General features: G+C 34.7%; 2 protein-coding genes across 5 annotated transcripts in view; both read left to right on the top strand.

The window, feature by feature from the left end:
* LOC149679702 (uncharacterized) overlaps nt 1-27,900 on the top strand; it is a 182,414-nt gene that overhangs the window by 44,835 nt on the left and 109,679 nt on the right. The gene's annotated exons all lie outside the window — the stretch shown is intronic.
* LOC149679703 (DNA repair protein SWI5 homolog) lies at nt 20,870-27,778 on the top strand. 3 transcript variants are annotated; one of them, XM_089835548.1, is made up of 2 exons: nt 20,870-21,147; nt 25,660-27,778. In XM_089835548.1, exon 2 carries the CDS (start codon nt 25,698-25,700, stop codon nt 25,956-25,958), a length of 261 nt encoding a protein of 86 aa, XP_089691674.1. In that variant the 5' UTR covers nt 20,870-21,147; nt 25,660-25,697; the 3' UTR covers nt 25,959-27,778. The 3 variants fall into 3 exon arrangements, with proteins under 3 accessions (XP_089691674.1, XP_089691673.1, XP_089691675.1); XM_089835547.1 differs by having other exon boundaries at nt 20,876-21,173; XM_089835549.1 differs by lacking the exon at nt 20,870-21,147 and adding an exon at nt 21,594-21,998.

The raw sequence follows: 27,900 nt of genomic DNA on the forward strand, positions 1-27,900 counted from the left end.
TAGACAGGTTTCTTTGTCTATGGAGAAAGTTAAAAAATATATATTCTTTTGAGACAATGACAAGGCTAAAAGGCAGTATTGTGAATTGTTAGTTGCTTATTGAAGTTGGTGTGAATTTTTAGACAAGTTTCTTTGTCTACGTAGAAAGTTTAAAAATATGTATTCATGGGAGACATATGACAAAGGCAGAAGACGGTATTGTGAATTATTGTGTCAAAGATTTATTTTTAAGTGATTTAAGAAGTTACATCTAAAATATTCCAAATGAATTGCATACTTTTTACCCTCACAAAGTCTAGACCTCTGAAGTCTCATTGGTTCAGTCAACCTAAGAAAGGAACTTGACATTTGTTCGATTTGAGGACAATCGTAGTTGACATTGAACGAAAATGTATGTCCGTATTTTGGGTTAATATAGAATATGTGGTATTATGCCATTGACGAAGTAATTTCTATATTTTATATAAATATCTTAGGTCTCCATCAATATACGGAATAGTTTAGCGTGGGTTGACATGTACACGATATCACTTGATAAAGTGGCCTTAAAGGGGTTTAAATGTTTTAGGATTAGTCATTGAATTTGAATCGGGTTTTATTTTTTCCCATAGACAAATTTGGTCATAAAACAAATTAAACAAGAGGTTATCAAATTTAATAATCTATCTCGCTGCACACGTAAAATAAGGATAGTCAAAGAGGGAAGGTAACTATAACGGCACTGCCTAATATCTCTCTCACGCGCAACTACCACGGCGCACAGCCAAGGCGCCAGACATCACGGGATCCGTTAGTAATACTGGCCTTAAATAAACGTCTCTGATATTTTTTATTCCCCTCTCTGTTGCGTCGATTGCCCATGTGCGGAACTCTGATACACAGCCAAAGCTCGGTACCGGATTTGAAAGGGGGTGGAAACTCCTCATACGTGCTCACCTGACCAACCAATGAAATCACAGTTAGAAAGACGTCAGAATTATTAATAGGCCTGACCATAAGTTTATAAGATATGTTACATGATAAGTATGACACTTCCTATACTTGGTGATGCTAGAGACTTACATCTCGAGATAACTAGTTCGAGAACGACAAGCGAATATTGAAGTAATACACTCGGTGTTAATTTTGCAGTTCGTGTTAGTACTATTTAGTCTGCATTACTAAGCCTTTGACAGCGCCTCACCAGGCGTACATCGCTTTACCTCGAATCTATGACCTACCTAGGTCACTTCATGTAAAGCTAGTGACAAACTTATGGCTTGACGGATAGTAAATTCTCAAGCCCGGTCCACAAAACTCGCATAAAAATTAACATAAGGGTTCACAATTATTCCTAGTAGCTAACTGTATGCATTCCTGACTTACGATATAAAATCGTGAAATAGACATCATCATACCATCTTCCGAAAATTTCTTAATACGTATAGTTGCAATTTGTATTTTATTATTTCCTCGGTTTGATTTCCTGGTTTCCATAATAATCAGATTATAGGTACTAATTTTAAATTATATACTTTTCGGCGAATAATTTTGGTTTCTTCCTTTTATTAGTTTGGCAATATCCCCCCCCCCCCTTCCCGAAAATTGTTATTTTGAGAATCACCCATTGTAATTGTATCAAGAAGCGATATCTAGTTTACTAGGGAGAAGGTATAAGGTGCCTAAGTATTCGCGCACCATAGTCCCAGTCTCCCTTTCAAAATACAAGGGGGGACGTAAAAGGAGGCCGGGCTATTTCGCCTGCCTCTCCTCAGTCGGAAAATATGACTGTAATTTTCGTCATTCGCGTTGGTCGCGCTGACGTGAGTTTTCAAGAACCAATGAGATGCTGGCTGGTTGTAATTTAGAGGCGACGGGGATTAACTTCGGACCTACTATACGTTTGGACTGGAGATAAAGAGCTAGAAATGTGGTGAATTTATACCTTCTCCCTAGTAAACTAGATATCGCTTCTTGATTGTATTGTAAGGGTATTTTCGTGCGAGACCAAATGGTTCGAAGGTTTTCTTAGCTTCCTAGCTCTAGGCTAGCCTTAATAACTCTTTTCATCTTCACGAATAACGTTGCTACCGTATTATTATTTGTATTTTCGTTTTCCAAAAAGCAGATGACTCTTATTAACCATTTAAAATCGTATTAACTTCAGGTAGGAAGCGTGAATACTTAATTTGTATTATTTGTTTAAATTATACAGGGTGTTTCTGTTCTGATAAGTCTGCCTTCCATAAATTAAGGAGGATGTTTGTTCTTTTGAGAAATCGGATTTTGAGTCGAAATTGTTCTGTACTTCTATCGCCATTATTGAAGTTACATTTTCGACTCAAAATGGATTTCCCAAAGAACATCCCCCTTAATTTATGCCACCAGACTTATCAGAAACACCCTGTATACTTTGGTTGACGGAAATGTTTACTCGGAAGAGCATCTTTATTAACGTTTTTCGTTGAGTGACATTCTTCTTGTTGTTATGTTATTTATGGTGAAATTAATTTTGTGTTCTTTTTAACGTGAATAGTTTGAGCTTTATTACATTAATTAAGATACGGCCCACTAATCTTCTGATTGCTTAGCAAATAAAACAGTGTTTATAGAAGAATATTAAAGACCTTTAGGCGCAAATATTTGAACTTCGGTGGTCTTTTGTTCATGGGAAATCCGGAATTGTAGAGAAATTATGGTTTTTAAATCATATAAATAAAGGTTGCGAAAATGTTTGATTTTATTTAAAACAAGGCTAAAACCATTTAGTTTGAAAAGTTAACGGGTTTCAAAATTAACTAGTCTAAATGGAATGAGTCGAAATATAATTTAATTTTCAAAATTGTAAGTCTAGAATGTCTAGGAGAATGTCAAGGGTTTTGTAAATAAGCCCGAAAGGTCTAGGAGAATGTCAAGGGTTTTGTAAATAAGCCCGAAAGGTCTAGGAGAATGTCAAGGGTTTTGTAAATAAGCCCGAAAGGTCTAGGAGAATGTCAAGGGTTTTGTAAATAAGCCCGAAAGGTCTAGGAGAATGTCAAGGGTTTTGTAAATAAGCCCGAAAGGTCTAGGAGAATGTCAAGGGTTTTGTAAATAAACCCGAAAGGTCTAGGAGAATGTCAAGGATTTTGTAAATAAGCCCGAAAGGTCTAGGAGAATGTCAAGGATTTTGTAAATAAGCCCGAAAGGTCTAGGAGAATGTCAAGGATTTTGTAAATAAGCCCGAAAGGTCTAGGAGAATGTCAAGGATTTTGTAAATAAGCCCGAAAGGTCTAGGAGAATGTCAAGGATTTTGTAAATAAGCCCGAAAGGTCTAGGAGAATGTCAAGGATTTTGTAAATAAGCCCGAAAGGTCTAGGAGAATGTCAAGGATTTTGTAAATAAGCCCGAAAGGTCTAGGAGAATGTCAAGGATTTTGTAAATAAGCCCGAAAGGTCTAGGAGAATGTCAAGGATTTTGTAAATAAGCCCGAAAGGTCTAGGAGAATGTCAAGGATTTTGTAAATAAGCCCGAAAGGTCTAGGAGAATGTCAAGGATTTTGTAAATAAGCCCGAAAGGTCTAGGAGAATGTCAAGGATTTTGTAAATAAGCCCGAAAGGTCTAGGAGAATGTCAAGGATTTTGTAAATAAGCCCGAAAGGTCTAGGAGAAATTCAAAATAAACCTATACAGTTCCAATCTGGAACTAGGGTTCTAAATCGGTAAATTACCATCGTAATTTACACGGTAATTTACCAGGGTAACTGTAATTTACGATTTTCCCGGGTAAATTACGAAAACAGTAATTACCCTGGTAATTACCGTGGTAATTTACCGTCGTAAATTACCACGATGGTAATTTACCACCGAATTCTCATGTCTTTCTCTTGGAAAATGGTCTAAAAGCTCCATATTTTGCTCTAGCCGCGCATGCACACTTATTTCTTTTCATGAGACATGAGTAAGTCATAGAAATCGAACAGTAAGCGTGGAAAAAATTTGATTAAGGAAATGAAATTTTATTTTCTGGTCTATTCTTGTCGTCGAGTTCCTTTGCGTCAGCTGGAAACCCTGTAGTTGTTAGAATTTTGTAGAGATGGGCCGATACCAATATCTGTATCGGTACCGATATATAGGTTTAAACTGGTATCGGCCCATTTCTAGAATTTTGTTCTAAAAACGTGAAATAGCAATAATTCACAAAATGGGTAAGAAGAAGAAAGTAGATGTAGCTGTTCAAAAGTATTATGTGAACTGCAAACATCAAAACTCGGTATTTAAATAATGTACGACACTATGCTTTGAAAGGTATAGCTATGTTCAAGTGGTATTTTTCAATATTTAGCTTAGAAACGATCAATATAATTCATTTTTGAATTTTCGTAAATTACCATGAACGGTAATTTACGCGGTAAATTACCGCGTAATTTACCATTTTCCAAAATTACCGTAATTTTCGAACCCTATCTGGAACCCAAATCTTTAAAATACTAAAGTATTTATTTGTAAAATCCGTATACAATATTTTCTAATTATTTTAGTTACGTACTTAATATATACATCCCAAATATAATGAACGCTAATTGAATATCTCCCCCTATCCCTAAAAGTGGCCCTATATAAAAACTTAAAATAAATCTAGATTAAAGATACATAGCAGCTAACAAACATGTTCCCGCTGCTTGTATTTTTGCATAACTTGTCTTCGGCATATATTGACAAGCGAAAGTTCAGGAAATAAGAGATATTGAAGATTCAAACCCCTCCAAAAAAACCGACTAAAATACGAGTTATACCTGATCCATTCACTCAGTTATTTTTAATACTTTTTTGGTTTCTTAACTCTAACTCCATTATAAAATAGCTTTACATCCGAGTAGGGGTTCTTTAGGATTCAATTGAAGACTCGAGGGACCCTACTTGGTTATAAGGCGTGATTTTTGCACGGTTCAGTAACTGAAATGCCAGATTATCAGATGTTATTAAGCTTTCGTGAAGGGCATTATATCTTTTCGTGATAATAAAATATTTCACGAGAATTTCGATAAATCCAATAAAAATGAAGTTTCAAAAGAAATGGAGTTTTTCGAGATTTAAATCGCGCTGGCAGTCTTGCGCTGGCTATGACGGCTTCAGTTTTAAGAAAAGTCGTGATTATTCAAAAACCAGATATGCTTATCTTAGCTTACTTACGAAAGTGTATCAAGCTGAAGTTTTAAAATTCAATAGGATAATTTTAATGGTACTTTTTGGGAATTTATTTGTTCCCATTTCGTAATGAAAATACGTTATTTATTCCCAATATTTTACCGTGAAAATACGTTATTTATTTCCCAATATTTTACCGTGAAAATACGTTATTTATTTCCCAATATTTTACCGTGAAAATACGTTATTTATTTCCCAATATTTTACCGTGAAAATACGTTATTTATTTCCCAATATTTTACCGTGAAAATACGTTATTTGTTTCCCAATATTTTACCGTGAAAATACGTTATTTATTTCCCAATATTTTACCGTGAAAATACGTTATTTATTTCCCAATATTTTACCATGAAAATACGTTATTTATTTCCCAATATTTTACCATGAAAATACGTTATTTATTTCCCAATATTTTACCATGAAAATACGTTATTTATTTCCCAATATTTTACCATGAAAATACGTTATTTATTTCCCAATATTTTACCATGAAAATAAGTTATTTATTTCCCAATATTTTACCATGAAAATAAGTTATTTATTTCCCAATATTTTACCATGAAAATAAGTTATTTATTTCCCAATATTTTACCGTGAAAATACGTTATTTATTTCCCAATATTTTACCATCAAAATACGTTATTTATTTCCCAATATTTTACCATGAAAATACGTTGTTTATTCCCATATTGCTATACTTAAGTTAAATTTAATGATCATGTTTTATTGGATAACTTCTTGTTAAGGAACTTCCGTTATCTAGTTCTTTAATATATTACGGATTTGTTTGATCCGAAGTGAAAAGGGAAATATAAAATCACATGATGTGCGATTATTTTTTATGGAGGTAGATTATATTGGAGAGAGGCAATTATTTTTCGAGCCCTATAAGTAACACGATCTCTATTTAAACTTCACGAATTTTTATTTTGATGTGAAACTCAAGATACTTCGAACTCCTTTGGGAGAAAATGCCCTTTCCTTTCTCATGTGCATATGATAGATTTTTATTTTGGGCTCGAGTGCTTTGGGTGGCTCTACTTGTGATCAAATGAAGTCTGGTGTGTTGACCACCTTGTTGACTTAAGACGTAAGTTTATTGACAACAAAGACGTATTAAATTAATTAAGATATGGCTTCAAATAATGCGGACCATCCAAATTTGGTGCAGGACTAGTAACTTTGAATTAGCCCTATCTAACTTTTTTGGACCTACATACGGTTACCCAATCAATGTTCAGTGTTCTTAACCCTAATATCAAGCAGACCATACTTAGTACTTAGTTTTCAGGCTAGGAGTATTCATACCATTTTTTTCTTCTGACTACACCATAGAGTATGGCCTCCATGTGTAACACCTGAAGCCTGGCAGCATTGTGTAAATGATATGTATCATTCCATTCTGAAAACTATATATGTATATTTATATTTTATAATAATACAGCCTTATTGAGAGCATTGTTAGTCTGTTTATTGGTAAAGAGCCTCTCGAAAATCTATGATGACGTTCCATCTACGTCACTCGTTAAGTAATCAGTGTCAGACTATGGTTTATCTCTTTATTTGTAAAAATAATATTAAAAAAAAAATTGTTACTAATATTTTATTTATTTCTTTCTCATTCTAGGTAAGTTTCACTTTGAAATTTCGATTGTGCATATGTGTTTGTTTGTCTGTGGTTCGAAAATTTGGGTATTCAACGTCTGCATCATTGCTTCAAAGGTAAGAACAAAGCATCTTGGGACGATGTTCTTAATTGTCTTCGCCAAAATATGGTTATGAATATTTTAAATTTTTCTATATTTGAACAATTCTATGAATAATGATAAAAAGTCTCGTATTCGCGAAAATAATTATGCCTTTTTTTTTAAATAATTTCGATATAATTAACCTGATTTTAATGCTTAATTTAATCAATACCTGATGGTTTTAACCATTAGTAATTACTGTCATTAGAAAGGTAAGAAGTGGGGCTGTAATATACTCGCTCAAAGCGACATCCCCGTATCTTTTGCAAAACCATACTTATTATAACTCCAAAGGGATGACAATAACTAAGTCAAGGAATTTTTAAATGAAAAGTTAGTGTCCAATATATACAGGGTGTTTCTGATAAGTCTGGTGGCATAAATTAAGGGCGATGTTTATTCTTGGGGAAATCGATTTTGAGTCGAAAATGTTCTGTACTTCTATCGCCTCCATTTTGTTGGCCCCAAGGGACACTACTGTTTTCAAGTTATGATTTGATGGGTGTTTTAGGGATGACCCCTTAATTAAATTGGAAATCATTGTCTAAATCAGTTTCTTAATTAAATTTAAGGGGTCATCCATAAAATACTCTTTACAATCTTAACTCGAAAACAGCATTGTATCTTGTGGCAAAATGGAGGCGATAGAAGTTACTTACATTTTCGACTCAAAATAGATTTCCCAAAGAACATCCCCTTAATTTATGCCACCAGACTTATCAGAAACACCCTGTATATAAGAATTTAACCAGATAGAAACCTTTCTTTCACCCTTAAAATCTGCAGGAAAAACGTTAGAAAAAACCGTAAAACTTAACGTGTAGACTTATTCATCACACATTGTTTGGGTGTATGCACTCTCTCTCTCTCTTTCTCCCTTCTTAGGATCACTGAACTCACAGCGAGTCCAGTTCGTCTATCTCTTCCCTTATAAAACCGCCCTTCTTAAAGAAAACTGGCCTTTATTAACACTATCAGATTAATCCATTCCATTTTATAGCTATTTAACATTAAATATACGACAGGTTAACTTGAAAAGGGTGATCTGCTAAATTATCAACCAGAAATTAAAAAAATCGGTTGAAACCGTAAGATCATAGGTTTATAAGATATGTTACATGATAAGTATGACATTACGAGAATTGACGTACTACACTCGGATGGTTAATTAATTTTGCATCAGGACTTCCATCTAGATCCTATTTAGTCTGCATTACTAAGCCTTGACAGCAGCGCCTGACCACTGCAGGCGTATGTCGCTAAACCTCGAATCTATGTCGTTTCACCTACGTTACTTCATGATTACTGAGAGCTTGTCATGAAGTGAATGAGGTAGTGTCATACTTATCATGTAACATATCTTATAAACTTATGCTAAAATCCATGGTACATAGATAACTTAATAGATTTAAAAGTTGCTAATAAAATCTATCAAACATTTGCGAAGAATTTTGATATCCACAAAGTGTACATACCTATAACCGTAAATATTTTATAACCCTTTCGAAGTTAAGTTCCCAATTATTAAATCGTAAAAGTGATTGCTTACCAAGAAGTGATATCTAGTTTATTAGGGAGAAGGTATAAGATGCCTAAGTATTCGCGCGCCATAGTCTCAGTCCCACTTTCAAAATACAAGGGGGGACGTAATAGGAGGCCGGGCTAGGGGGGTGTAAAAGGAGGCCGGGCTATTTCGCTGCCTCTGCTCAGTCGGAAAATACGTAATTTTCGTCATTCGCGTCGCGCTGACGTGAGTTTTCAAGAACCAAAGAGATGCTGGTTGTAATTTAGAAGCGGATCTACGTTTGGACTGGAGATGAAGCTGGAAATGTGGAGAATTTATACCTTCTCCCTAGTAAACTAGATATCACTTCTTGGTGATTGCTAGCTTAACCAAACCAACCAATTGGGCCCAACCCCTTCGTTCCTTCGATGTAACATAAATTCGAGCCTCGTTTGAAGGTTGTTAATGTTAACGCGCACATAACATGTATAAGGTTGGATCTATAGTAAAAGCCAGCCATTGGAATGAAATATAGTGTTCCGGGTTGTATAAAAAAATAACTTTTTTCGCCAAAGCACGTGTAGAAAAAGAATTATAATCACCAACGTTTTTTTTCTTCTCTCTCAAACAAGATGGGTGCGGCATTACAATTTCGAATAGGTGTACTGGCTTGGGAGATGCCTTGAAAAAAATAAGTATGAAATGACCTCAAAGGGTCTGCGAGTTACGCCTTTGAGTTTTTGGATTTCTTAAAGGGAGGGTGAAATGGAAAATGAAGTGATTTATTTATTTATTTAAGTTAGGCTTAGGTGCATTTGTTTAGTAAGTATCTTGACATGTTTAAAATTAGAAATTACAGTTTTTCGTTGAAAATTCGATTAATATTTAGTATAATGCTCTATAAGATCAAAGCTTTTAACATCAGTCTTATAAGCGAAGTTTGTAAAATACGTAGTAACACCATCACTTGATACATAGCTTTACAGTGGGAGAATTTCAAATGACCAATTTACAATTATTTCAACCAAAAGGTGGTCCTCCATTACTCCAAAACATTCAAACGACCCTAGGGTTGGCTGGGTATCCCTACAATATACTTTGTTTTCCGACTAGGAGAATTGATACAATTTACACCAGGAGACCAGGCCACTTGATACTGCACTTTTCCCGCCAAGTAGCCTGCGCCTCCTGTAATGTAAATCGTATCAATCCTCTACTTTGAAAACTATATGTATTAAATTTACCTTGACGCTTTGGAGGAACGTAACAACGTTTTCTAGGTTATTTATAAACGCCCTCGAGGGGTAATTAAAGCGGCAAGATACAATGCTATTGTACTCGGACCCAACATTTTTTGGCCTATTTTTAAAACCTTTTTACGACCGTTTATTTTGGTAACGGATATACGGGATCGCCTATATCTATTTTAGCTGTGTTTTTACAGATGTTTCAACTGTTAAGTTAGCATGCGTATGAATTTCCAGCTAAGGACTCGGAGCCTTTGCTTTTAAAAGCATTCTTATAGTATTTTCGAATCTCTCTCCGATAAGAACAGCGGGAAATTCCAGACGATTTTTATAGTCCTTACCTAAAGGTTAAAGGGATAGTCGTACTTGAAGTTTAATTTTGGAGGTAACTCTAAATGGTTCAAAGATACTAAATATTATACCAAGAAGTGATATCTAGTTTACTAGGGAGAAGGTATAAATTCGCCACATTTCTAGCTTTATCTCCAGTCCAAACGTTACGTAGGTCCGGATTTAATCCCCGCCTCTAAATTACAACCAGCATCTTATTGGTTCTTGAAAACTCACGTCAGCGCGACGCGAATGACGAAAATTAGGTATTTTCCGACTGAGGAGAGGCTGCGAAATTATCCCGGCCTCCTTTTACGTCCCCCCTTGTATTTTGAAAGGGGGACTGGGACTATGACGCGCGAATACTTAGGCATCTTATACCTTCTCCCTAATAAACCAGATATCACTTCTTGATTATACATTGTTGTTCCCAAAATGGGTTTTTTTAAGACCGAATTACAGTGGGTCTAAAACATACCTTCTGTGACGAAAGGGAGGGACACCCTAACCAAGTTTGGATTAAATTGTTTTATTGATGACCCCTGAAATTTAAATTTGAAACTGAAATAAGATGTTACAAAAATGGGGTATTATAGACCGGAAGTAGAGCGTTTTTCGTTTGGGGAATTAGCTAAGTTTCGTGAGATTCTATTTACATGGACATATTGGTGGGTTTAATGCAAAAGGAGGGCTGAAATCTACCACCAATATGGCTGCCAGAACCGTGGTTAGACTTAGGAGCCAACGGAAATCAATTTTGAGTCGAAAATGTAACTTTTATGACCGATTTTGCCCTAAGCCTATGACCATGAATTTATTTATTAACATGAATATATATGTGTATCATTAGCCTTTCTATCATGTTATTCAGGGATGGGAGGGACCTTTCTATTACATACGCGTTTAACGTCATCGCGGTAGCCAATCAAAATCGAGACACCTGGAAGTTCGAACAGCAGACGACCAGTTTAACCAAATTGTATGAGGGATACAATTTTCGGTTAGGTTCACCAAAGTGCGTCAACTGAATATTAAAAATGATCGCCGATACGTGAATAAATATCTCAACACGATGTCCGAAAGTGATATTGATCTTTTAAAGGAAATTATAATAAGTGCCTGCAATGGTTTTTCCTAATCTGAAACTGAAAACCGTTGGTAAAGTACTAAGCCTTGGCCATTATGAAAATTAATGTAACGGTTGAAAGTAAACTACTAACATTTTAAATCGTGAGAATTGATGATGCTGGTTTTTCCCTGCTGTTGGAGTTAAATTAATTCGGTAGTTGATCAATTTACAAGCATAATTAGCCTTCCGCGTGACAAGAGCTTTAGCTTTAAAAACAAACCGACAGAAATCCTCTGACGTCACTCAAACTAAGCCCCTCCCATCCCTGAATATGTAGTTTAACTAGTCAATGCAGATATATATTCATGTTAATAAATAAATTCATGCTATGACTTAGCGACATCCACAACAGTGTTTATTAAGAAACTGATTAAGACAATTATTTCTAATTTAATTAAGGGGTCATCCCTAAAACACTAAAATCAAATCATAACTTGAAAACAGTGTCCCTTGTGGTAATCGAAATGGAGATATAAGTTAAGACATTTTCGAGTTTAACATAACCATGCTGGATAATGTGTGGGTGGTCGGGTTGCCTGGCGTCTTATCCCGAGTCCAAACTTTGTTGCCCAGACGTTACTCTTTAGGCCTTCAAAACTTAGTACACCACACTCCCCGACCTAGATTGTAGATATAGTTCTTTAAAGTTTTATTTTTTTTTATTCGCAACTTAAAATTTACATACTTAAGTTGTAGATAATGTTTGGTGTATAACCGCTGGTGAAAATTACTTCTCAGGCTAAAAATAAACTTATTTAACTTAAGTTTCCTGGAAGATATATCAAGTTTTTTGTGTATTGGAATATTTTAAAAATAGATCGCGGATGATTTTTTTTAACAATATTGGAGATTGCCCTTCTTTATAGGGTCTGCTCAATTCACCAGGGAATTAAGAATCAGAGGTTGGTCACTCGTGATCAAAGTGTTGTACGTCTGGTTTCATTATGTGAAATATATTTAAATTAGAAATTTATTGTAAAGTATTTTTGTCATTAAATATATTTCCAATCAGGGATAGATTTAATTTTAGAAGTAGGAATGGAGAACAGAGTAATGTGGGCGCGCTTTAAAGTCCCGGACCCCCCTTCCACGGGACGGAGGGGTATGAAAGAAGAGGCGGGTCATAGCGAATTACGTAGTTTTTGCCGTTCCCGGCAGCAAGGTCATCAAAACGTAGTTTAAGTGAGCCAATAAGATAATTTAAACTTTTCGTTACGTGTTGTAGGGAGGGGCTCTATACTCGGCTATGAGTGGAACTGAAGTAAATAACCGTTCTCCATTCCTACTTCGAAAAATTAAATCAATCCCTGGTATAGCATAAGAATTTTATTGAACTTGGCAACAAATTAAATACTGGTTTAGTTAATACTAAATCATGAAGAAAACTGAACTGAAGCTAATTGCTAAAACTATATTCAAAGATAGTCTTTTTTAGCCATATCGTAGTATACGATAGGCTCTTATTTTGACCCGAGCCGTAGTAGTAGTAGTAGTAGTAGTAGTAGTGGTAGTAGTAGTAGTAGTAGTAGCAGGAGTTCATAATAACCCCCCTTCGGGGGGAAGTACAAAACTTGCCATAGAGCTAATGGTAAAAATCGCGAACAACAAGATTTTGTCGTTGCGCATATAAAGGACTAGCCTGTTGATGGACATACAACTTTACAGTAGATTGTAGTAGTATCTATACTCCTTGGTTTTCGTTCCAAAACTTGGCAGGGATCTCCGTCGTTAAAAGAAAAATGGCGAGTATGTGGACGTAGAAACACGATGGAATTCTTATATTAAAGATACTAGGAATCAATTTGTCCATACCGTTTTAATTTAACCACGGAATTCTCACACATATCACAAGAAAACAATAATGACTATCGTTTAAATGTTTTGTTGAAAACTAGAAACCATCGCAAAGCCAACTTCTTAGCCAAGGCTTAATGTACACCGCGGCTGCCCGCGCGCCGTGCCGACAGACGTGAAACGCGACTCGCGAGCCATTTTCGCTCCCAAAATCACAAGATAAAAATAGTGCTAGCCCGGAATATGGGAAATTAATGCGCGTGGGCGCTAAACATTGGGGTAACTATTTCTTTGGGAGTTAAGCGGTGTATAAATCCGCTGAGCTTTACGGCGAAACTTTGTTGTTACGGGCTTTTTAACCAGTTTCGTACTTCCCCCCCGAAGGGGGGTTATTATGAACTCCTGGTAGTAGTAGTAGTAGTAGTACTTGTGGCCGGAGTTTTCGCTTTCGTTATCGTCAGATTTTAGCTTAAAAGGAACTTTATATTACCATAACCCACCCATTGGAGTAACTGGGCTCGGTTAGAGATTTAATTTTAATTAAAATTTTTTCAGGTCAGACCCGGGAATCGAACCCGGGACCCTGGCGTGATAGGCAGACATTCTACCAACTGAACCATAGAGACTTGAAAGAAACTCCGAGTTTTTTATTATTTATTTTTATCTCTAAAATGTCGGGGTGATGTGGGGTGGGGTACCTCTTAATCTGTGGGGTCGAATACTTTTGAATTTTTATCTGTGGGGTCGGATACTTATGAATTTGTATGTTTGGGGTTTTTAGCCATATCGATAGGCCGGGGTTGTCGCTTCGTTATCGTCAGATGTTAGCTTAAAAGGAACTTTATATTACCGCAACTCACCCATAGGGGTTACTGGGCTCGGTTAGAGATTTAATTTTAATTAAAATTTTTTCAGGTCAGGCCCAGGAATCGAACCCGGGTCGCTGGCGTAGTAGACAAACATTCTACCACTGAACTATAGACACTTGATAGAAACCCCGAGATTTTTATTATTTATTTTTATCTCTAAAATGTCGGGGTGATGTGGGGTGGGGTACCTCTTAATTTGTGGGGTCGGATACTTTTGAATTTTTATCTGTGGGGTCGGATACTTATGAATTTGTATGTTTGGGGTTTTTATATTTATTTTCTTTTTATGTATGTGCTAATTAAATAGATAACGATTTTCCCCGTTTCCTACCGCGCTCCTCATGTGTTTCGTTCTCGTTCGGAAGCTATCGTCATCTGTGTTATGTTTGACTGGAACGTTTTGGCGGTTAATTCAAATGTGGGTTTAGATAGAGCTAACATAGTGTTAAATGAGCGTTATTCGTTTGATCATTTTAGTATTGCTAAAGGTAATTCGAGGGGATAATCACTAAAATGCGTAATCACTATAACTAAACTTTCTCTTTCAAAAGTTTCTGGGCACAAGTCCTTGTTAGAAATTTATAAGATGCGATAAGTGTGCATCGGCATAAGTCTATGTTGTAAACTCATCGAGGGGATTATCACTGAAAACTATCTGTTCTTCGATTCGCCGGAATATTAGAATTACAACATAAGTAAATTTATACGGTCATAATTTAATCACTGTTTAGAGTAGTGAATCGAGGGGCTATTCACTCTGATTTTATGCACGGTAAATCATTTAAGCATTGAAAAAGATAGCGCTATTCACTCATTAGGGTAAGGTATAGAGGGGTTATCCACTCATTAGGGTAGGGTATAGAGGGGCTATTCACTCGTACGATATGGCTACTATTACGAGCCCTTGGGCCGTCTTGTTAACTCAACAACATGCAGGTCCGTCGCCTTCTTGGCCCTCTTGGGTTATTTCCCTCGCGCCCAGAAGCACCGCTAGAGGCGCCGCGTGTAGTGAACTCAGGCGTTTGGCCTTCCGCCTATGTGTTGGTTTCTCTGCAAGAAATTTATGCAATCATCTATTCAGTTTTCCAGTTAAATGGGTTATGTTCCTACTGCCACACTAAATCTAAAATCGAAATCCTTCTAATCTAGTTTCTGTATGTGTCACAAACTTCTTTTTCGACCACTTCTTTGCTTGCATGGGATAGTGTCAAAAGGTCAAAATACATTAACACCTCGTCGAGGTATAGCTATATGAGAGTCGTACATAACACGAACACTAAGAGTTAAACGCATTTTTATCCGAGTTTTATCTTAAAATTGACAAAAAACTACATGAAGGTTTAAACGAAAAGGGCGTTACATGTGGGCCGACTAATTTATGTGCCCGGCAACCCGTCCCAAAACTAAAATAAGTGATTTAGGAATTATAAGTATGCCTCTTTGTTTGTATTAAGGGTTTCAATTCAATGCAAATGGTCCGCGGCAAGGATGAGATTAGTCAGGTTTTATGACGTGTATGATTTATCAGGGAAAGGGTGATGGGATTAAGGTACCTGTACCGGTGGACACGGGACAGTCGCCACCTATTGGGTTGGATCGAGGACATGTGTCCGATTCCCTCAAACTTATTTTTAAGCGACGTTATTGGCTGCGTTCAGTGAGAGAAACCGATTACATATAACCGATCTTTTCGGTAGGTGTGAATGAACGCATCTTCGTGACATTGCAGTAACATTATACGCGTTAGTGACATTGCGTTCAGCGAGATTGATAAACCGACCACATTTAATATCATATATAGCCGGTACCTTCGGTTGGTGCGACTGAACGCATCTTCATGACGTCACAATAAAAGTAAACGCGTTGGCGACGTTGTTGACTGCGTTCAGCGTGAGAAACCGATTATGGATAAGCGTTCTTTTCGGTAGCTGCGACTGAACGCATCTTCGTGACGTTGCAACAACAGTAAACGCGTTATAGCAACGTTGTTGACTGCGTTCAGCCAGAGAAACGATCAAATATGAATACATATAACCGGTCTCATCAGTACATGCACCTTTTGACGTAAAAACAGTTAGTAAACCCTTTGAAAAACAAGCCGGCTGAATAAAGTTCTAAACTTAATTACTATTGCTAACTTCCACACAATTTCCAACAAAGCATACTTATAGGGGATACGTTACTTCGGAACCAAACCTTAAAGTTTAGCTCTGAAATTAATCGTTATTTTTCTCTCTCTGCAAAGAGAATTCGATTAAAAGAAAAAATGGTAGAAAACTAGAAACGTTTAAAGAGATTGATGGGCCTTAATTAAAAATGTACGATTTGCCTGCATTTACAGTCGTCGAAGAAAAACACAAAACGGAAATTCCAAACGTTCATAATAACGAACGTGATCAGGTTTTTTACTATTTAACATATATATATACAAAATGTTTTTAATTTGCGTTTAATTATGAAACGAAATAATTATTATTTAAATTGCTCAGGTTTTACCAAACGTGTGTGATGTTTTAATTGGTATAAGTACGTGCCTTTTTTCACATTCGAATTAATTGTTAATTAAATCAGATTAAATCGTGATAAAATTATTTTTAATTAAACCGCTAACCAAGAAGTGATATCTAGTTTATTAGAGAGAAGGTATAAATTCGCCACATTTCTGGCTTTATCTCCAGTCGAAACGTTACGTAGGTTAGTTAATCCCCGCCTCTAAATTACAACCAGCATCTCATTGGTTCTTGAAAACTCACGTCAGCGCGACCTACGCGAATGACGAAAATTACGTATTTTCCGACTGAGGAGAGGCGAAATAGCCCGGCCTCTTTTTACGTCCCCCCTTGTATTTTGAAAGGGGGACTGGGACTAAGGCGTGCGAATACTTGGGCATCTTAGCCTTCTCCCTAATAAACTAGATATCACTTCTTGGCCAAGCTTAAGTTTAAATTTCTTAGATTAGACCGATGTCTTTAGTCTTTGTGATTGGGTCGTAATTATTTCATTCAACTCAAATTAAGCAATTAAAGTAAATATAAAACTTGAGATTCCCACAAAGTCCTTATCAAATAACCACGAAACCTAATTAAAGGTCGACTGCTTTGAGGTTAAGGGGAAAGAGCTGACCCTCCATTAGGCTTAGCACTTATCCTTTCCCTAACCCTGAATGAGTCGATGATAAGAAACTTTATAGCGGGGAACCCTAAGGTTTCTAAATACCCTAAGGAATTGCTAAGCCTCGGAGAGTCTTAATTCAATCTGGTCTGGATTCCCGAAAACGACTTTGGAATGACCAATGTCCACAATTCAGGCGGACCCGGCCCGCTCCGTCCAATTACGCTTAATCAATTTAGCCCTGACCCCCGCTGACAAGTTACTTATGTTACGACTTAGTTTATATCATGAGAACCCCCACGTGAGTTTGCACTGCACTGAGTTGGCCAAGGACATTGTGTTCATAAAGAGGACTAGTACAAATTAGTAATGGGCCATGTTGCAAAGTCGGGGAGTATTAGGGTTCATACAATCCTGGAGAACCTGGAAATGTCAGGGAAATATATTTTTGACTAAAAATTCAGGGAAAGTTATAATTTTTAGTAATATTCAGGGAAAACTTTGGGAAATTTATAATTTTTAGTAAAATTCAAGGAAAGTTCAGGGAAATTTATAATGTTTAGTAAAATTCAGGGAAAACTCTGGGAAATTTGTAGTTTTTAGTAAAATTCAGGGAAAACTCTGGGAAATTTATAGTTTTTAGTAAAATTCAGGTAAATCTCTGGGAAATTTATAATGTTTAGTAAAATTCAGGTAAATCTCTGGGAAATTTATAATGTTTAGTAAAATTCAGGTAAATCTCTGGGAAATTTATAATGTTTAGTAAAATTCAGGTAAATCTCTGGGAAATTTATAATGTTTAGTAAAATTCAGGGAAAACTCTGGGAAATTTATAGTTTTTAGTAAAATTCAGGTAAATCTCTGGGAAACTTATAATGTTTAGTAAAATTCTGGGAAAACTTTGGGAAATTTATAATTTTTAGCAAAATTCAGGGAAAACTTTGGGAAATTTATATTTTTAGCAAAATTCAGGGAAATTTATAGTTTTAGTATAATTCAGGGAAAATCCAGGGAAAACTCAGGGAATTTCTGAGACTGGAGTAGGTTTGCCCTGAAGGGGTTGCTCCAACTAAAAATAACCACTCCCGTAGTTATTACTCCAAAAAAACCCACTCCTGTAATTACTAGGTGGCCTTACACCTGGACATATCAGGGAAATACACAGGAAGAACCTTGGGAATGTCAGGGAAATCGATTTTCCAAAAGTTGTATGAACCTACTGTATGTCATTTGACTCGACCTCTAAACAGTAGTACTGTAAAATATCAAATGACCTTGATATACTATATCCTAAGCTCTCCTTTCTTGTGGCACCCCCGTTTTCCTATCCCCTTTAAAGAGTTAATATCCATGATGTTACGTCGGGTATGGCATGGCATGGTATGTTTGACTTTGAACTCGCTGACAAGTTTATTTGGTTTATAGACTACCCCTTTTTTCAACTTCAAATGAGAGCGTGTACGAAGTTAGACTTCCAGTTATCTCTAGGGTTTAGTATAAGAGAGATAAAAGGACCTCTAGCTTTGTAGCTGCTGATAAACTTAAGGTGAAATAAACAGTAAAGGATTTTGTTTATATGGTTAGGGGGTACACTCTTTTACGTTGATTGAAGAAGTGGGTAAGAACTCTATGGAACTAACTGACAGACTGCCACATAGTCAAAATAATAAGGGGTGCTCTAATCAATATAAGAGTCTGGAATATAACAGGCTGTTTATATACTTGCATCATGATTTGTAATTGGTTTAGAGCAGAAATGCATACGGATAGCAGGAATAATGAAGTAGACATTTTCACTCAACGTTTCTAGCTAAGCAGATTTTGTTCTATAGAGCTGGCCCAATAATTTTATGTATGAAAAATTTTACTTTTCGAATAATCCATCTCTATGTACGTTGCGCCTTGCAAAAGGCGTGCCTGGGACCACGCTCTGCTACCAACTGTAAAGACATCGCAGTTAGTAAGACCAGGGATAGATTTAATTTTAGAAGTAGGAATGGAGAACGGTTAGTATTCACTTCAGTCAGACTCACAGCCCAGTATAGAGCCCCTCCGTCCAACACGTAACGAAAAGTTTAAATTACCTTATTGGCTGACTTAAACTACGTTTTGATGACGTTGCTGACGGGGACGGCGAAAAAATACGCAATTCCTTTTTACCTCTGTCGCTATGACCCGTCCGCCTCTTCTTTCATACCCCCCCCCCGTCCCGTGGCAGGGGTCCGGGACTTTGACGTGCGCCCACAGTTACTCTGTTCTTCATTCCTACTTCTAAAATTAAATCTATCCCTGGTAAGACGTTGAAAATCCCCCCCCCCCCCGGTATGTTTGCTTCTCTGTAGCAATTACAGTAACGGTCTATTCATAATAAAAACCCATAAAATTAATTAGTTTTCTTAATATGCTAATGAAGTTAAACTTCTAAATTAAATTAGAAAAAATAAAAGCTAGGCGTATTAAGGTCACGGTATATCTTTTAAAACAAAGATTAAAGGGGCACCGGTTTTCTATTTTTTTATTATTATTTTCTTTTTTTATGTTTCTGATTGTGTCACTGGCTATTTTTTTTAATACTTTTGTGTATGGCGTAAAAGTTAGCTGACTATAATTCTTTATGCTTTTAAAAACGAGGTCCTCCCAAACTTCTACTTATTCTATAAGACACTATAAGACGATTAACGGTTGCCTTGAACTAAAAACATAAAGATTTCTTTTAGTTTTTACGAGAACCTCAAGACAGGGGATGAATTTATTACATTATAGCCTTGTATGCTTTCTTTTTTCATATTAGACAATATTTTTCAGGCTTAGCGGTTTTCTCGGGTTTTCTAGTTTTATATTTTTAATTTGAATTTTTCAGAAGTGATTTCTTGTTTGAGATTTTTAAATTTTGGTTTATTTTTATGACTGTTTAGTGGGCCAATCTTAAATACTTAATATCTGTCACGTTTCATGTGATTGTGAGGTTTTACTGTGATTTCATTGGTTGGTAGCAGAGCGTGGTCGTGCGCGTGCGAAATTCCAAGTAGCTTTATATATTCCTTCAATATAAAATTATTAAGTTCAACTCCTGGAAATTTATCCTGAAATACTCATTAAAACCTGCAAAGGTAAATCAGTTCCAAAAGGTTTTTTTTTGGAAATTCTTTTCTGAACTCTGTTTTTAATTAATGTTGTTAAAAAAACTGTGGGAAACGACCATAAAATCCGTTAATAAGCCGTTGAAAATAATACGTAATTAAATCAATTAAAAATTTATACAAGAATGACCCATATTCGATTACGTAATTAGTCGTCTTAAATATCAATTATCATTTCATATTTTTAGTTGACAAAAAATGGGTTAATACATTCACTATAAACTTTTGACATAATTTTTTATTTCAATCCCATACCAGACTCAAAATAATTTTTTAGAAAAATTAAAATCGAATTATTTGAGCCCCCCTTAAGATTTTAGCAACGCTGTAATTTTTAAAGGGATAGTAGCATTTAATTTTAACAAATATAAAGTTTTAATACATGAAAAAAATTAATATTTGAAAACATATAAATTGAGATTAATTAATTTTGGATGAACGTTTTCGAAAATGGAAAATAAATTAGACCGTTTGACAGACTGATGACGTCATAACTACTTAACTCTCTTTGAGATGTCACCAAATATCAATTAAATGGAAAATTTTAAAATATATATTTTTCTCCTAACATTATAGCTTCAAAGGTTTTAAATTTATACACAAAATTTAATTATCTGTTTTATGCTACTGTCCCTTCAGACAAAGTATCATAATTATTCAAATTACACACGACGTTCGTTGGTTTGTAAACTTTTACCTTCACTATCCACTAGTGGTCCATAAAATTTGTTTTAAAAATTTAAAACCTGCAGTATGGCTTTTTTTTTAATTTAAAAAAATTATATAATTTATTTATAAATTATATATCTCGATTTTTTTTATTTTATACTTTGCATAGGTAATTATGGTAATTATTAAGCATTCTTTCCCACGATAAGTTGATCAATATTGCCAGTATTAAATATATTCGGACAGACATCTTTATGAACCGAATAAGACCACATATTTTGATTATGATGGTTTTTTAAAATGAGATATTGAGATAGGCCTGACATCTAGTTTCATTTAATGGAATTTTTAGTCTGCTATTTTTTTAAATGGGACGTCGATCTGCGGATGGATTTAAAATAAGTTTTATTTAAAGTTTAACTTTACATTTAAAATACGTAAATTGTAAGTTTAAATCTATATGTAGATGCGTAAGTATAAGTATTTTAATTATAATTAAGAATGAGCTTAATTTTAAAGTGTATGAAAGAACTGTTGAAAATTTTGAATTTGAAAACCGTTATTAGGGTTGGGTTCTCTGGTACTGTCCAAAGGGATACTTAAGCGCGAGTTCTGTACAAATTAAGGGGATACTTAAATGCAAGTACTGTACAAATTAAGGGGATACTTAAATGCAAGTACTGTACAAATTAAAATGATACTTAAATGTGCAAAATCAAAGGAGTACTTAAGCGCGAGCTGTGTACATAATCAAAGGAGTACTTAAGCGCGAGCTCTGTACATAATCAAAGGAGTACTTAAGCGCGAGCTCTGTACATAATCAAAGGGATACTTAAGCGCGAGTTCTGTACATAATCAAAGGGATACTTAAGCGCGAGTTCTGTACAAAATCAAAGGGATACTTAAGCGCGAGTTCTGTACAAAATCAAAGGGATACTTAAGCGCGAGTTCTGTACAAAATCAAAGGGATACTTAAGCGCGAGTTCTGTACAAAATCAAAGGGATACTTAAGCGCGAGTTCTGTACAAAATCAAAGGGATACTTAGGCGCGAGTACTGTATAAAATCAAAGAAATACTTCGATAGTGAGCTTTATTACCAAGAATTCTTTTAAATGCAGCTAAAATCACTATTAATTTGGACAATCGGACATCAAATTTGAATCTTTGAAATAAGTGATCACTCAATGGATTATTACGCTTTTAAATTCCTACTATAGTGCCAGAGAAAGAGTGATGTGAAGAAGAAATTTGTTTAAGTGTCCCTTTTAACTTGGCGAAGGTCAGAATCTAGAATGTAGGTAGAACTTGGAAGTTAGACCAAAAAATTTGAAAAAGAAAAAATGTTTGACGGTTGGGCTTTGGGTTTAGACTCCTCGGCTTAGATTTTCCATCTTGGAATTGTCAAATGATGAACCATTTTTTATCATTTTGGGTGACACCGAGAAATAATCTAGAATATAACCAGGCCCTGAGACTCACTATGGCGTTGATGTCGATATTGTATTTGGGGTCAAAGGTGATAATACTTAAAAACAACGTTCCTCAGTGATGACTTAACCGATTTAATAATTAGTTTAATAATTTAGTTATTAAAGACATATTAAAGGTCTGTGTCGTGACGAAGTCCGACTTTAAAAATTCCGTCTGTGACCTATCAAAGGTCACCCTGTCTATGAAAGCGTAATTCAGACGACACAAGAAATTATTTTAAATTTAAACAATTTATTAATTTAATTTGAATTTTAGTGATAATTTATCCTAACTTATTTGGGATAGTTATTTACTTATGGCAATATCGTCACCATCGCCCCCGTAATTTTCAGGGCCTGTTTTTATTTTTTTATTCTTTAGTATCTGCCCCAGTGTAGAGATAAGTTGAAATTGTAGGGTACTTTAAATGGAATTCACGAGTTTGAAAGTGTACTAGGGTGTTATAGATGGACAGCTTAGCGATGTATTTTATGTTTGAAATAGGACGGGGGAATTCGGCTGTCTCTTTTCATTTGCAGGTCATCAGTATCAGTTTGGCGGGTGGGACAACGCGCTCATTCTTTTTATATTGATTTTCTTCAATGTCCATTTTTTCCTTGAGTGTTTTTGGACACTTCTTTTTCCGATTCAATGGTTGTTTTATGGTTCCATGTGGCAGGGCTCCCACCATGTCCCTAAAATACCTAAAACCCCCTACTTTTTTTTGAGGTCCCTATACCACCATAGAATTGTGATTTGGTCCCTAAATCACCATATTCCTAGTTTAATGTGCCATCAGCTTATAATATTCAACCCAAAGTCCATTTTACACATTTAAATTTCTTATTTCGTTGAAAAACGAAAAAGACTGATTGTTAAGTGTGATAGAATTGTGATAGATAAAACGTAGTAATGTAATAAACAAAAACTAAGTCAGTTTTATGATAAAATATTTTTACAAATATCTGACTATGTCATTTTGTGAAAATATAAGTTCAAATAAAGATCCCATTTTGGTTCCTATTTGGTACCTAGTTTAAAAAATTCGGTGCCTATTTCACCCTATTTCTAGCCTAAAATATCCCCTATTTCCCTACTTTTTTTTAAGATTTTGGTGGGAGCCCTGATGTGGGTGTTTTGAACTATTATTTAGTTTGTAAACCAATTTTAAAAGTTTTATTGTTAAATTCAGAGATTTATTGCGTTAAGCCTAATTTAAATTTTTAAATACATCGTGTGAATAGTTGCTAGGCTTAATTTAAATCTTTAAATGCATATTGGAATAGTTTGCTAAGCCTAATTTGGATCTTTAAATACACATTGGAATAGTTTGCTAAACCTAATTTGGATATTTAAATACATATTGGAATAGTTTGCTAAGCCTAATTTGGATATTTAAATACATATTGGAATAAGCCCAATTTCATACTTTTGAACGTATTTCAAACTTACGAATGTGAAACATCTAGGCCTTATTTCAAACTTATGTCTAGGAAAATTCTATCCTAAGCCTAATTTCAAACTTATTACTGTGAAAAAATAATTGAAAAGCTAAGCCTAATTTCAATCTTATTACTGTGAAAACCTAACTGTTATCTCAACTTCTTGAATGTGAAAAATCTAACCCTATTCTCAAACAATTGCGAACTTTTCAAAGCAATTTGATAGTCTCGATAAGTCTAAATTGCATCATTTCGCTAAGCCTAATCTCATCTCAAAGTTTTAGAATGCTTTTTAAGCCGGAAAAGCGCAATTTTCTCTGTCTTTTCTATCTATATCTATTCGAAATTCCAATAGGGTGTCTCGGACGTCTAGACTCTCTATCTAGAATGTCCCGGACTGCTGCAGTCAGTCCAACTCTGAAATAGTCTTGACCGTTTAATGACCACCCACCCACATGGAAACCCACTTTGATTTACGTTTGGTCCGGATTTAACTCGGGACTACCTCCGGGACCCCCGAAGTTTTCCCGCCATATAATCGCCATGGGGATCAGTTAACTCCTATAACTTTGCATTCAAACGATTAGATTAGTGTATCAGACGCTAGGTTTGACTGTATGGACAAGTAACGTTGTCGTTTAGAGTATTTGTCAGGATTGAGGAAGGAATTTAGTAGTTTTTCTTTCATAGATATCAAAGATATGTATACATCTAAGGGTCAGTGTTTATTTTAGAATTTTGATGTGATTTTACGGCTTGTGTGAGGTGAAGTTATGAAATTTTAGAAAAAATTTGTGACGAACAGTATATTTCATAAGAAATAGCATGAATTTAGTGTCATTAGCACGTTATAAATTGCACCGAATTGCGTTAAAAATTACGTCAAAAAATTGCACTTATTTGCTTAAAAATTAGATCAAAAATTGCACTTATTTGCCTTAAAAATTAGATCAAAAATTGCACTTATTTGCCTTAAAAATTAGATCAAAAATTGCATTTATTTGCCTTAAAAATTAGATCAAAAATTGCACTTATTTTGCTTAAAAATTAGATCAAAAATTGTACCGATTTGCCTTAAAAATTAGATCAAAAATTGTACCGATTTGCCTTAAAAATTAGATCAAAAATTGCACAAATTTGCCTTAAAAATTTGATCAAAAATTGCACAAATTTGCCTTAAAAATTTGATCAAAAATTGCACAAATTTGGCTTAAAAATTTGATCAAAAATTGCACAAATTTGGCTTAAAAATTTGATCAAAAATTGCACAAATTTGGCTTAAAAATTTGATCAAAAATTGCACAAATTTGCCTTAAAGATTAGATCAAAAATTGCACAAATTTGCCTTAAAGATTAGATCATAAATTGCATCGATTTGCCTAAAAAATTAGATCATAAATTGCATCGATTTGCCTAAAAAATTAGATCATAAATTGCATCGATTTGCCTAAAAAATTAGATCATAAATTGCATCGATTTGCCTAAAAAATTAGATCATAAATTGCATCGATTTGCCTAAAAAATTAGATCATATATTGCATCGATTTGCCTTAAAAATTAGATCGTATATTGCATCGATTTGCCTTAAAAATTAGATCATATATTGCATCGATTTGCCTTAAAAATTAGATCATTTATTGCATCGATTTGCCTTAAAAATTAGATCATATATTGCATCGATTTGCCTTAAAAATTAAATAAAAAAATTGCACATTTGCGATCTAAAGTATGTCTAAAATTGCACCGATTTACCATGCAAATTACCTCAAAAATTGAAATGTCTTACCATATAAATTACCTCAAAAAATATCATAAATTTACCGTATAAATTAACTGAGAAAATTTAATCCACTTATCAAATAAATTACCTCAAAAATCTCATAGATTTATACATCGATGGAAATGTGTACATGTTTATGATATCTATGCTACTGCTTATATTGAATTTACAACTTACGAGAAATACTCCAATCCTATCACGTGACTGTTTAGGGGGAAAACATACCGATATACCGTTTCTTTGTTTTTCTGTTTTAATCTTAGGCCTTTGCCAAGCATTTAAAACCTTATATTTCCGAGTCATGGCCTCGAGTGACGAGGTCACAAAGGTCAAAGGGGATTTGACCTCTCTCCTTAACGCGGAACGTGCGATGGATGCCGAAATAGCGGACTTAGAAAGAGAGGGTCTAATCGAGAGTGAATTAGACTGGCATATTGATAAATTACACGAGTATAATGAACTTAAAGATGCCGCCCAAATGGTCATGGGTCGTTTGGCCGAAATGGAGGGAACCACCACTAAAGAACAGTACCAGAAATATGATTTACAACTAAATGATTAATTGGGGTTTGATTAATATTTCCCGCATTGTTTCATTAAACTTAATTGAATTGTATTAGAATCGGCATTATTCTTATTATTAAAAACTTACCGACAATAAAAACTAACGAATATAAATTTTTAATTAATATTAATAAATATGTTTTAACCTCTCCGAGTGACGAGAGGTATTACATTGGACGTATCTGTGTGTCTGTAAATGCTTTCGCAGTTGGCAAATCGCGGCAAACGTGTTTGCAGATAGCAATTTTTGGCTTCTACGTTATTATCATCGTTAGGATTAAGATTTACGCGGCGATCGGCTATAGGGTTACGAGAAACGTCTACCCTCGCAATGGCAGGGCTTCCACCAAAGGTTCATGCAATTGCGCTTTTTCTTACCATTATTGTGAATCAATCGCCTTATAAACCCTAAATTTCCAAAAATTGTTAAAGAGGCATACGTTTGAATCCAAACGTCAACAATAGCTATGTTTAAAATGATTTTAGAAATAATATTTTTTAAAACGATTTAACTAATATTAAGGTAAATTAATGACGATTAAAATCATTAATATCAGTTATATTTATTAATTTAATTACTTAAGAAAAACCTCTTAATTGCGTTTCGACTCGGAGAGGTGTATTTTGGTTTCCCACCAACTTGTTAATTAATTCCAATAATGTCTAGCTGTTTTATTTTATCAATTTAAAATTCAATAAACGGAAAGACTAAGCGTAACTAATTAAAAATAATGATTTTAACGAACTTGAATATTAAAAAAATAAAAGAAAAGAAACAGTCGTTAAAAACTAATTTAAAACTAAGCTAGAGGAACTGATTAATTAATTAATTAAATACTTAATCACGTCCCGCTCATTAGGGCTTTCGTTAATGACCTAATTTAAACTATATACAAGAATTTCCAGAGAGAGAGACAGAAAGAGACTGGTCTGAAATTGACTCATTTTTAATATGCTGCAACATTAACTCCGTACATTGGCTTTTGTTAGTTTTAACATAAGTTATATTTAACAATAAGTATGACGCTTAGATCACATTGTTGTAATGCTATTTTTTTAAGAATTTAAGGTATTTCCCACGGTATCTGTAGACGTTTTTGCGTCCTTGGGGCTTCATACTTATTGGCTAAGCTCTGTCTCACTCATCAGGAGTTGATGGCTTCCACAAAAGGCAGTTTTGTTGACAAATAACAAGCTGAACGTATTTCATTTAGTGTCATGCCTTTCCCAGGGCCTTTTTTCAATTTCGGTTACTAGAACCCACTTTTTAAAAATTAATCACTATTTCACACTTTCTGGATTTTTGAGTCTTAAGATTGCAGTATCTCACGGACCGCCCAAAGAACATCTCCCTTAATTTGTGGCAGACTTATCTGAAACAACCTGTATTTATAAATATTAAAGAGAAGGTGAAAAGATGCAAATTTCTGTGTTTTTTTTTTTTTTTGTTTATTGGTTTATTGAGTCAGTACTTTTAGACCTTGATTTTCGCTAATTAGTTCAACGTTATCTTTGGAATTAAATGACTGAAGCTTCAGCCAATCAGGGAACGTTTCTCAAGCGATAAGAAGTAATCAATTTACTTCTATTTTAATTGTTTAATATCTCTATATTTACAAATAAAAAGTAACGAAAAATTTCTTTTTAATTAACAATTAACATTGGTCCTTAAACGTATATTTAAACTTATATATAAAGTGTATGAAAATATTTATCTTTATTTCAGTATTTATACATTACTTAATTACTATATTTATTACAATAATTCAGTGTTTTGAAGCCAGTAATAATTAAAACATATCCGTCACCCAATGCCTTACTGATGTCTTTTATTAGCATTCATGAAGGCAATAAATCTGCATCACCAGCCTTTAATGAAAATGGTTTTCCTTTTGTTTTAGATAAGGAATTCTTTGATCGAAGTTCTGATCTTTTAGAAC

This window comes from Phalangium opilio, unplaced genomic scaffold (genome assembly GCF_054372755.1).
Source record: "Phalangium opilio isolate 3A_F unplaced genomic scaffold, DU_Popi_V2 ptg000041l_1, whole genome shotgun sequence".
Classification (NCBI taxonomy): Eukaryota; Metazoa; Arthropoda; class Arachnida; order Opiliones; family Phalangiidae; genus Phalangium; species Phalangium opilio.